Source organism: Heterodontus francisci, chromosome 17, assembly GCF_036365525.1.
Source record: "Heterodontus francisci isolate sHetFra1 chromosome 17, sHetFra1.hap1, whole genome shotgun sequence".
NCBI lineage: Eukaryota > Metazoa > Chordata > Chondrichthyes > Heterodontiformes > Heterodontidae > Heterodontus > Heterodontus francisci.
Genome location: NC_090387.1, coordinates 34,427,946 through 34,439,748, shown reverse-complemented (window position 1 = coordinate 34,439,748; position 11,803 = coordinate 34,427,946). Strand labels below are relative to the sequence as shown.

The 11,803-nt window shown below is 39.3% G+C and overlaps 1 protein-coding gene across 1 annotated transcript; it reads left to right on the top strand.

Annotated features, from left to right (window-relative positions):
• The first annotated feature begins 324 nt into the window (after window positions 1-324).
• On the top strand, window positions 325-9,964 carry LOC137378831 (tubulin beta-3 chain). Its single transcript, XM_068049251.1, has 4 exons — window positions 325-430; window positions 4,333-4,441; window positions 5,038-5,148; window positions 8,639-9,964. The coding sequence occupies exons 1-4, from the start codon at window positions 374-376 to the stop codon at window positions 9,712-9,714; spliced, it is 1,353 nt and encodes a 450-aa protein (XP_067905352.1). The 5' UTR covers window positions 325-373; the 3' UTR covers window positions 9,715-9,964.
• Window positions 9,965-11,803: the final 1,839 nt, after the last annotated feature.

Genomic DNA, 11,803 nt, shown 5'->3' with positions numbered 1-11,803 from the left:
TCCAGTAATGCTAATGATCTAATCGTATGGCAAATTCGCAGTACAGTGTCATGCCTGTGCTTGCCCTTTCATTTCTAATATGGCGAACACAATCGGATAGCCAGTATTTGCAGCAGTGGCGATGCGTTTCGTGGGAGGCGATTCTGGCGTTGCAGGGATGTTGCAGTGTTCCCTAGCTCCCTATTGGCTGCTGAGTCTTGTCTCCCAGGAGACTGACGTAATCCTCGGTTGAAATCAACCTACTTGTGGCACTGATCAGCTGGTGCAGTGAAATGGTATAAAAGAGCAGACAGCACTATCTCACCGCCTTCTCCAGCCAGGATCGGCAGCTGAAAACTATCCCGACCCACAGTAAGAGGCAAACAGTACGAGAATGAGAGAAATCGTCCACATCCAAGCTGGCCAATGTGGCAACCAGATCGGTGCCAAGGTAAATTTTAGTTGACCTAGGAGTATTTCTGTGATTATAATAAAATCTTGAAGTAACGGATTATGCCTGGAAAAAAAAGCTGAAGAAAAATGTGCTTAAATATTGATAACTGCATTATTTTGCGAAATAAAGCCCGCCATATAATGGAGTAATGTGCCATGGCTTGTTATAAATAAATGGCATTGTTCCATATATAAGCTACTTTGTTCAGTGTTAAATAGGATTGTTTTTTTTTCCCTCCATGTTTCTACTTTTCGTGGCTCGTTCTGTAAATCTAGATGATTGTAATTGCATTTTCAGTTTGGCATCATCTTAAGAGCTTGTTGTTGTTTGTTACATTTTGACATCCTTTTGGAAGGTTTGTTCTGAAATCTGCGCCTGTGGGCTGCTTTCGACAGAGACGTAGGCTCTGCAGACAGCCACGCCCGAGACTGCAGATACCAGGGGAGAAAGGGATTAGCTCAGCTCTGCCGCACCGTCCGAGGACAGCACCACCGCAAACAAACCTTGTATCTGCACGATATCAGTACCGACAGGGTGGAGCCGTAATTTCAATAATAGGGAGACAAAGAGACTCCTTTCAGAGTTGACATCGAAATCCTATTAAGAGTCCGATCTCTCAGATGAATAACCTTGACATGGGTCACTGTCATTCACGTAGAGACCGTATTAATATATTTTAAAAAACCTTTTAAGCAATTGCTTAACAATAGCGTTCGGTAAACATGCAATAGAAGTGGTAACCTACAAAATTGCCCGGTTTTTATATTGTTCTGCCATCCGACCGCTTCGAGCATTTAAAGGGTGATTACCAGATAGGGTTTAGATGAAGCACTAATCTATTATACGGAGAATCTCATGTCAAATAGAACAAGTTGATCAAAACGTGCAATCATAATAAACCTAAGAGAGGAGCTTGAAATCTCAATAATTCATACGCTCAGAAAAATCACGACCCGTTCGTTGATGGATTATGTTTTTAGGTACAGGCGTCTTTGTTCTAGTGTTCAATTGTTAGCAGGGCGGTTGTTTAAATATGGTACAGGACTTATTACCAACATATCTCACATGATACAAGACGATGAAACGACGCCCATCCATGACAAAAAGATGGGTGAAATGAAAATATTTGAATCGACTTAAATGTCGAGTAATCCAATTCACAGAGGCTGTATTTAAATCCACTTCTGGGTATCTACCGAGTGACACTCAGTCGGTTACGTGAATGGCTTCTTCACCAATCATGCCATCAAGATGGATTCGGGGTTAAGCATAGATATGGCTGTCTTTGATGCAACCAAGGAAACTACCTTCGTTAAATCGAGGCATCTGGACTCGGAGTTCTTTTCCTCCCCTTTTGAGGGAGAAGAATAATATTCCAAACCTAAAGTGGTCCAAACAAAACCAGTGTGATTCTTACTTGACCTGGTGACATTAGATGAGCAAATTGGTACATTCATTTAGCCAGTCAATGAAAATGAGTAGTTATTTCCTCCTAGACATCTCCCTTAACATTTACAATTTAAGAAAAATAATTAGTTTAAAATCTGTAACACCTGTCATGTTGTGGCTGCTGTTCTAGGCAGCGTATAGTATGTCATTGGCTATAATATCTGGCCAATTAAACTGAAGAATGGCATAATGTATCAGTAAAAATTGCACTTTTTCATGTCTTCACACAATTGACAAACTGTAAAATGTTAATGCAGAATTAAAAAGAGAATTTGGAATGTCAAAAATCTGAACTGACAACCCACATCTCAAATTAGAAAACAAATAGGTTAACATTCAGAGTTAAGTTCTTTTCAGATCCTGACAGACCTGCCATAAATTTCCAGCATTATATATTTTTATATAAAATTTTATTCTGCTTTTGTGACCATGCATCAGGTACTCCCATGTTGGTTACAACATGGGCTAATGGTACACAAATTTATTTTGGGCCAACAATGTACCTAAACACTACATCAGAAGAATTACTACACGAGAGTGATCTTCACTTCCCAAACTGGGCATTTGGTCCAATTTGGATCATGTTGCAGGAGACTGTATATGGTGGGCTCATGCCTACTAGGGACTGGGTTCATAACAACCTTACAGCCAGCAGAAAGAGGAGCATTTTATCTTAGTTTAGCCAGATTTAATCCTTGATCAAGGTGAATGGACAGTGTATTGCATCATTGCCATATACTCCTTTCAGAAAACACAATGTATCCTAGTTGGTAAACTAACAGAATTTTACTAGCTAAAGTCATTTTAAAATTGCACCCAGTAGCCTTTAGAAAGATTAAATATAATATCTGTTAGAAATGAGGAGGCATATGGTCTGAGATGAATAATAGAATTGGGAGGAGCCAAAGTGTTAGAGTGCATCCAATTTGCTCTCTGGAGGGTGCAAAGGAAGAAATTAAATCGGTACCGTGTCTGCCAGCTGGTGTTGAAAAGTAGGTGAGCTAGTGATGAATAGGACAAAGTGGGGAAATTCAGATTTATTGGACAGCTGAGGGCTCCTACTCAATTAACTATACCCCCCAGGAGATGCAGAATAACATTAAAGCTACATTGTGCATTCAAGCAACCAAATCAATCTCTCAAAATTAGCTGAGGGTAAGATTTACTATAAATTAATGCTGGCACTTTCAGTACCATGGTCAGCTGCTGAAAGAAACATTGTACCTCTTATAGTGCAAATTTAAACCCATTGCAATGAATGATCCCTCGTTCAGAAAAAGCATAACTTAAATAATGCAGGTAAAATTGTATACATTGCTGCAATGATCTTCCATTGAAAAGAGTTTCACATGATCGATTCATGAAAAGCCCAGAAAATACAATTCATTTGCTACATCTTGCTGTTAATAATGATAATTACTGTGCTCTCTATTAAAGAGTGGATATTTACAACTAGTTTGTATGCAGCTTTTAAAATGCAGTGAGTTAAGTACTTTGTGCTAGTGGATTTATATTGGCTTCCCTTGACTTGCTGATTGTGAATAACACTACTGAGTTAGTTATTAGGGGAGAAACCTTCACTAAAATTGTGCCAGTTTTTTCAAAAATTGCATTTTCAAAATAGAGTGCCACAAGTTTCCAAAGCAATTTAATAAACTTTCTTACTGTTTTTCAGAATAAATTACATTTAATATATTTAGCTTGCAAGGAAAATAGTACTAGAAAGGTTCATTTCCCCTCTATGCCTTTAATATTTTGCTAGCTGCTTTTAATCAGTAAAGGTGATTGATGTTAAAAAGATGTTGCCGCTGAAAATATTCTGTAGTTCACTTTGAACACAACGAACATATAAATCATAGTGTGACGAGGTGTAATTAATTTTACTTGCTGTGCCTACCCCTGCTACTTCTGATATTATGATAATTACTGCCTGTCAGCAGACAGTTTCTTCAGACAATCGTCACCACAAGAGACCAAGAACATTCTTAATGAATAAAAACAATTTTTTTTAATCTTTGGAAATTAGATACTAGCTTTAGTTGGGGGCAGAGAAGAAAACTGCTTTTGGTATTCCAATTGAGTTCAAGTTGATCTGCAGGAATCCTTTTTAGGTCTCTGGTAAGGCAAAGCAAAAAATTGTTTTTAAAGCAATAGACCTGACCACATTAAATAGTAAAAGAGACATAAGAATAGAGCTGAATAAAAACAATTAGATCTCACATGTATGTCTGCTTGGATTGAAGCGCAGTGCTAGTGGTATACTGTGCTATTTGGCCCTCAAAAATAATTGCCCTGTATCCATCATTTGTCACATTAGAATAATTAGTCACAGACTGAAATCCATACATTGGAGCAGTTATTTTTCCTTTCTTCCATAAATACACAGCATTTAGATTAATGCAAATTAGTCTGGCTATCGCATTTCTTGATCTTCCTCCTTTTCTTCTCAGTTTTGGGAAGTCATCAGTGATGAGCATGGAATCGATCCCAGTGGAAATTACGTGGGTGACTCAGACCTGCAGTTGGAGAGAATTAGCGTCTACTACAATGAAGCATCTTGTAAGTAATACAGAGCTACATAATGTCACAGTTCAGTGTGCACTGTATGATGTCAAGGGGAAACGACAAGTCCGAATTGGGTGCATTAAATATAAAAGCCAAATGTGTCTATACTGAAATCTGAAAAAGATACAAATTGCCTACCTTATGTGGCATACCAGGATTTCTCAAGTTTGTAGGAGATCCAAACATCTAGAACCTAAAAGGTCCTAAGTAAAACTTGACTCCTTTTTTCCCCATTACAAAATCTTGAAACACAAGTTTGGCATTTCCTAATCACTACTCCTTGATTTAATTATTTTAAATCTTTGTAATGCCCTATTGGCCATTCATCTTTAGTTGCTCAATAAGAAAAAGCAATATTTCAAATTTGCGCTAACATAGCAGTTGTGCTGTTGACATCACACCCATAGAATGGGAATATGGATTGCCTTAGCAGGGAATTCTCTTATAGGGATGGCTCCTGGGCAATGTGGGTGAAAGCTTACTGATTTGGGGATGTGTATGTTTGGAATAATTCCTTAGTTGTGGCAAATTTCCCCTTTGCAAAAGCAAATGACAAATTTGCTGACTTTCTAATTTTGTTATCTTTGCAGCTCTTAAATATGTACCCAGAGCCATCTTAGTGGATCTGGAACCAGGCACAATGGACAGTGTTCGATCAGGGCCCTTTGGACATCTCTTCAGACCAGACAATTTTATCTTTGGTATGTAGAAATCAACCTCAAAACAGGAAAAAAAAAAATGAGCAATGATGGATAAAACTAATATTTTCCAAAAATGACCTACAGTTAAATAATTTTGATTGCAAACTTTGTGATAGAAATTGGCCATTGTTGTGCTTGCATCCTAGATGGAAAATCCGGGCAAAAATGACCCACTTCTTTGCCCTGCATTCCAAGGTGTCTGGAACAATATCCAATACCATATTGGCCTGGGATGATTTTCAGGCATCTAGGTGGCCACTTAAAAGGTCATTATGACCCTTGCGTATGCTGATGAGGGGGCTTAGCACCAGTTTTAGGTCCCGTCAGGTAAATTGGGCTCTCTTGAGAGGAAAAGGCATTGGACCTGCTCAGCTCAGATTTTCAGGTAGATTCCCTCCAGGAAGGCTAATTTTAATAAAAAATTGTGGAGCCTGGTGGAGATAGTGCTCCTGCTGGCTCCACAGCACACCTGGGTGGTTGTGATTGCCCCCTCCCACTGCTCTTCCCCCCCCCCCCCCTTCCCCTCCCCTTCTGGCAATTACCTGAGGGCTGTTGCTGGCAAGACCAGCAGCCAGAAATTAATGTGCTGCAATGGATAAGTTGCCTTTGGAGGCTTAACTAAATTATTGAAATGAAATCTAAGGCCCAATTTTGGTCTGGACTGGGGCCTTCCAGTTGGGGAATGTGCTGCCTGTACAGTGCTGAAAGTGGGTGCAAAAATGGGCCTGGACAAACTTCTATCCACCTTTGTGATTACTTTTTCTCATTCTAATTTCCTACGTCTGCATTTAAAATGAATTCAAATTTGTAAGCTTGGCACTCATTGTGCAGTTCTGACTGTCTGTCTCTGGAGCAACTTTTTTGTCCTATCTGTGCCAGCTGAATTGTCACTTTATTTCTTTTGTCTGAGAATTCCTCCACCCCCACCCTCAAGTGAGTGAATGTTGAACTTGAGTTAAAGGATTATTCTTATCTTATCATTTAGATAAATTCTAGAACTCTATTTCGATTTTTATGTTGGCATTTTGTCTACTGAGTGCTACACTCATGCTTGTACATCTCTGGGCAGCTCCATTCAAACTACTGCTGCTCTCCATTTTGCACATAGCATTCTTCCACAGAAATAGTCTTTACCACACTACTATTTGCTGTTGTAAATTGACCTATCCATTCCCATTCCCAAATCCTCTGATTTTGGCACATTTAGGTCTCGTGATTTGAGTTTGTCCCCCAGCCTTTGCTGGCTTGGGCTTTACTTCAAGTACCTGCAGCCTGTTCATGCTTCGGCTCCTATCTCCCTTTCCCTTTTTTTTTTCTTCCTCAGCCCATTCCTGTTTAGATTCCCTGAATGCAATGACATGGCAAATCGATTACTAATATATTAAAAATGTTGTCTATGTGCACTTTGTCATGTATTTCCTTTTATAAATGCTGTCATAACTATTTGTCATGGAAACTGCTTAAGTATACTTGTCAATCTGAAATTACATTCTCTCAGCAGGAGACATTTATACCACCATTGACAGAAAGATAAAATTACAGTATGACAAGTTTCCATTATAAATATGGGCATGGGAATTTATAACAGAAAAAAAGTAAGGACATAATCTATACTTTAAAACCAGAACTGAATTACATCTGGATGCACTGGAGCATTATGCCATGCCTTCTAACCCTGCGTCAGCTGAATAACATAGGAGCAGGCTGATTAGCCCCTCGGGCCCGTTCTGCCATTCACCAGGATAATGGCAGATCTGCGATCTAATTCCATATTTGCCCAATATAGCTTAATACTTTTGGTCAACAAAAATCTATCATTCTCTGTTTTAAATTAACATTTGATCTAGCATCAATTGCCATTTACGGAAGTGAGTTCCAAACTTCTGCCACCCTTTTGTGTTGAAATATTTCCTAATTTCACTCTTGAAAAGTCTGGCTCTAAATCTTAGATTATGCCCCCCAGTCCTAGACTCCCCGATCAGGGGAAATAGTTTATTTCTATCTACCCTAATTGTAATATCATAAACTTCAATCAAATTACCCCTTAACCTTCTAAATGCTAGGGAATACAACTCTAGTTTGTGTAATCTGTGATTTAACCCTCAGAGTCCAGGTATCATTCTGGTAAACCTATGCTGCACTCCCTCCAAGGCCAATATATCCTTCCTAGGGTAGGGTGCCCAGAACTACTCACAGTACTCCAGGTGTGGTCTAACCAGGGCTATGTATAGCTGAAGCATGACTTCTACCCACTTGTATTCTAGTTACCTAGATACAAAGAGCAGCATTCCATTAGCTTTTTTGATTACTGTACCTGTTCATGACAATTTAATGGCTTTTCACCATTTAGAAAGTACCCTGTTCTATCTTTTATAGGTCCAAAATGGATGACCTCACATTTGCCTACACTGAAATCCATTGGTCACAGTTTAGCCTGATCACTTAATCTATCAATATCTTAGTAATGTTTTGCTTCCATCTACATTGCTTACAATGCTGCCTATCTTTGTCATTGGCAAATTTGGATATGTGGCTTTCTATTCCATCATCTAAGTTATTAACAGCTGCTGTGAATAGTTGAGGCTCCAAAAGAGATCCTTGTGGAACACCACTAGTCACATCCTGCCAATTACTGTACCTGTCCATTATCCCTATTCACTGTTTCTTGCCACTCAGCCAATTTCCTAACCAGGTCAATGTTTTGCCTTCAATTCCATGAGCTTCAATTTTAGATAACCGTCTCTTATGACAGCCTTTATTACATGCCTTCTGGAAGTCTCTATAAATAACATCGATAGACATCCCCCTATCCACTACTCTAGTCATCTTTTCATAAAATTCAGTCAGTCTGGTCAGGCATACCCTAGCCTTTACAAATCCATGCTGGCTCCCTGATCAGCTGAAACATTTCGTGGTATTCAGACACCCTATACTTAACTATAGACTCTAATAATTTCCCGACAACTGATGTTAGGCCAACTGGCCAAACATCTGTTGTTGGGAAATTACTACAGAAGACTACACTTGGTTTTGACTTCCCATGTGCAACACCACAGGAGCAAGACTATCTTATAGATCTTAATTATGTTTTGCAGTTGAAATTCATCTTTAATGAGAAATACATTTTTAATTTTAGAGTACATTTGTATCAAATCACTATTGTCTGATTTGGGCAAAGTAAGTTAATCGAAGGGATCATATCACTATAGTAAAAAGCTAAGTTTGATCTCTTTGATCACTGAGAATAATTACATTTTGTTTTTGTATGCTGACACTAGATAGAACTTCCAATAAAATCACCAAAGAAATCAAATCACAAAAATCAAATTAAGTGGTTTCTGTACTAAGATATTTACCTCAGCAGGGAATCCATTCCATAATATTCTATAGCAGTGGCTATTTCTACATATATTTATATCTTGCATGTTTGCTGTTTCTCATTTATTTGTTTAAAGGTTATGAATATGTTTGATATTCCTTTTAATCATAGGACAAAGTGGAGCTGGAAACAACTGGGCAAAGGGTCACTACACAGAAGGTGCAGAGCTGGTCGACTCAGTCCTTGATGTAGTGAGGAAGGAATGTGAAAATTGTGACTGTTTGCAAGGCTTTCAGCTTACTCATTCCCTGGGTGGAGGTACAGGGTCCGGCATGGGAACCCTGCTTATTAGCAAAGTCCGTGAGGAATACCCTGACAGAATCATGAACACTTTCAGTGTTGTTCCTTCTCCAAAAGTTTCTGACACAGTGGTAGAACCATACAATGCCACTCTCTCCATCCACCAGCTTGTAGAAAACACAGATGAAACTTACTGCATAGATAATGAAGCTCTCTATGATATCTGCTTCCGGACCCTCAAACTTGCAACGCCCACCTATGGCGACCTTAACCATTTGGTATCTGCTACCATGAGTGGGGTCACCACTTCCCTGAGGTTTCCTGGGCAGCTTAATGCCGATCTAAGGAAGCTTGCAGTGAATATGGTACCTTTCCCACGCCTCCACTTCTTTATGCCAGGGTTTGCTCCTCTGACAGCCCGAGGAAGCCAACAGTACAGGGCTTTGACTGTTCCAGAACTCACCCAGCAGATGTTTGATGCCAAAAATATGATGGCAGCTTGTGATCCTCGCCATGGTAGGTACCTGACAGTAGCCACTGTCTTCAGAGGCAAGATGTCCATGAAGGAAGTAGATGAGCAAATGTTGGCTATCCAGAGCAAGAACAGCAGCTATTTCGTGGAATGGATCCCCAACAATGTTAAAGTGGCTGTCTGTGATATTCCACCCCGTGGACTTAAGATGTCCTCCACTTTCATTGGAAACAGTACTGCTATCCAGGAGCTTTTCAAGCGCATCTCAGAGCAGTTCACAGCTATGTTCCGCAGAAAGGCATTCTTGCACTGGTACACCGGTGAGGGTATGGATGAGATGGAGTTTACTGAAGCAGAGAGTAACATGAATGATCTAGTATCTGAATACCAACAGTACCAAGATGCCACAGCAGAAGAAGAAGGGGAGATGTATGAGGATGATGAGGAAGAATCTGAAGCACACGGTCCAAAATGAAACCTGAACCACTCATCGTCCATGGAGATGATTTGAAAACAGTTTACCTTACATCTTCTCTTACCATGCTTTTACTTGTCTTTACTACGAGTTAGCTCAGTCATAGATTACTTGCTTCTGGTAGCCTTACCCTGTTATCTTCTTTACACTCAGTATTAGTCAGTAACTAACTCTGGATAAGTTCTGGATATTTAAAACTCTCAATTTTATTTTAATAACATGAATTCCTGATATTTTATTTTTTACTGTTTTGCCAATTTATTTTTTGAATATTTAATAAATTATTGCTGTGAAACATTTTCTGATGTTGGGAATTTTATGGAAACCTTGTGATTTTAAAGAATCTTTCCAAATTATTCTAGATAAAAGAAAGCCAACATCATATATGTGGTAAAGACCAGCTGAAAACTTGTGCTGTATCAGTGTTACACTTACCCCTCAAAGTTTGTATTGTATAATTTGCTGCTGAAGAATGACACCAACCTGTGTGTATTACTAGCCAAACTTGAGCCTCAATGGAGCCTAATGCATTGGCTTCACATTAAAATTGCAGCAAGGCTTCAACACTTTGACAAAGTCTGAAGCTTTATTGCCTGTTCCCTGTTTTCTCCACCAATTTCAAATTCTATCTCTAGCTGTTTGTGTCTAAACTTCCAAATGGGCATCATTTTCATCCATGTTAGCTTTAATCTTCACCCCTGTGGCTATGACTGACTAAAACCCTACTTTGTTTTGTAATTGACCATTTCTATGGTTTGCATTATATTTGCTGACATTGTAAACTGTTCTCCTTCTGTACTGACCCCTTCCCTTTCAAATTTACTTTCATAACCACCACCCCCACCCCCCCCAAAAACAAAACACCATTAATTCCTCCATCCTTGCAAACTATTACCCTATCTTCAACCTCTCTTTTCTCTGAAAAGTCCTTGAATGTGCTGTCACCTCCCAAATTGTTGCCTATCTTTACAATTCCATGTTTGAACATTGCCAATCCAGTTTCTATCCATGTCTGCTGTCAGCCTTGGCTCAATAGTACCACTCTCACCTAGTTCAGAAAGATGTGGGTTCAAGATCCACTCCAGAAACTTGAGCACATCATCTAGGCTGACACTTCAGTATTAAAGGAGTGCTGCACTATCTTTTGGATGAGATGTTAAACCACTGCCCCATCTGCCCTTTCAGTTGGATGTAAACTATCCCATAGCACTATTTGAAGAACAGCAAGGGATGTTGCCATCCCTGATGTCCTGGCCAATATTTCTCTCAACACCATGAAAACAGATTATCTCTTCATTATTTCATTTCTGTTTGTGGGACCTTGTGTGTAAATTGGCTGTCGTGTTTCCTATATTATAACAGTGAATACACTTCAAAAGTACTTTATTGGCTGCAAAGCACTGAGACATCCTGAAATCATGAAAGGCACTATGTAAATGCAAGTTCTTTCTCTTTTACAACATTGCATAGAAGGAAAATAATGCATTATCAAGTCAATGCAAAAAATCATACAAAAATGAAATATATTTTAAACTTTGGAAATTGATATTTACTATAGGATACCATCAATAACCATTTTCCTCCTTCACAATGTTCAGTAGATGAAGACTTTTTAAATACCTATAACAATCACACCCTCACCCTGGCATCACTGAATGACAAAGTGATGAGGCTGCCCAATGGACCAATGAAAAAGTCAGCTGGGTAGTCTTTCCACTGGATGGTTACTCTTGAAAGCACAACCTTATGCAAACTCCAATACATCAAAAACATTGCCAATTGCATTCTGTCTCCAACAAAGTCTCTCATCTATTACTTTGCTGCCTTCCATGGACTCCCTATCACCCCTACGTATTAAAATCAAAATTCTCATTTACAAATGCCTGTATGGCTTTGTCAAACCCAATCTTTGCAGCTTCCTCCAGCACCATGTCCCAGCCTACGCCATTCACTCCTCCAACCATACTCGACTGTGTGGCCCCCTTTCTGCTTCATCATTGGTGGCAAAGTCTTCAGTTATTATAACTCTGCACTCTTGAATTCCTAAAGTTTTATCTCTTGTTACATCTCCCAGATGTCCAGGCCATGG

Bases quoted from the DNA above. Each gene is read 5' to 3' on its own strand.
- LOC137378831 (XM_068049251.1), top strand. From the start codon at position 374: ATGAGAGAAATCGTCCACATCCAAGCTGGCCAATGTGGCAACCAGATC. The intron at 4,442-5,037 runs GTAAGTAATACA...TTATCTTTGCAG, and splicing joins CTACTACAATGAAGCATCTT to CTCTTAAATATGTACCCAGA. The intron at 5,149-8,638 runs GTATGTAGAAAT...TTTTAATCATAG, and splicing joins ACCAGACAATTTTATCTTTG to GACAAAGTGGAGCTGGAAAC.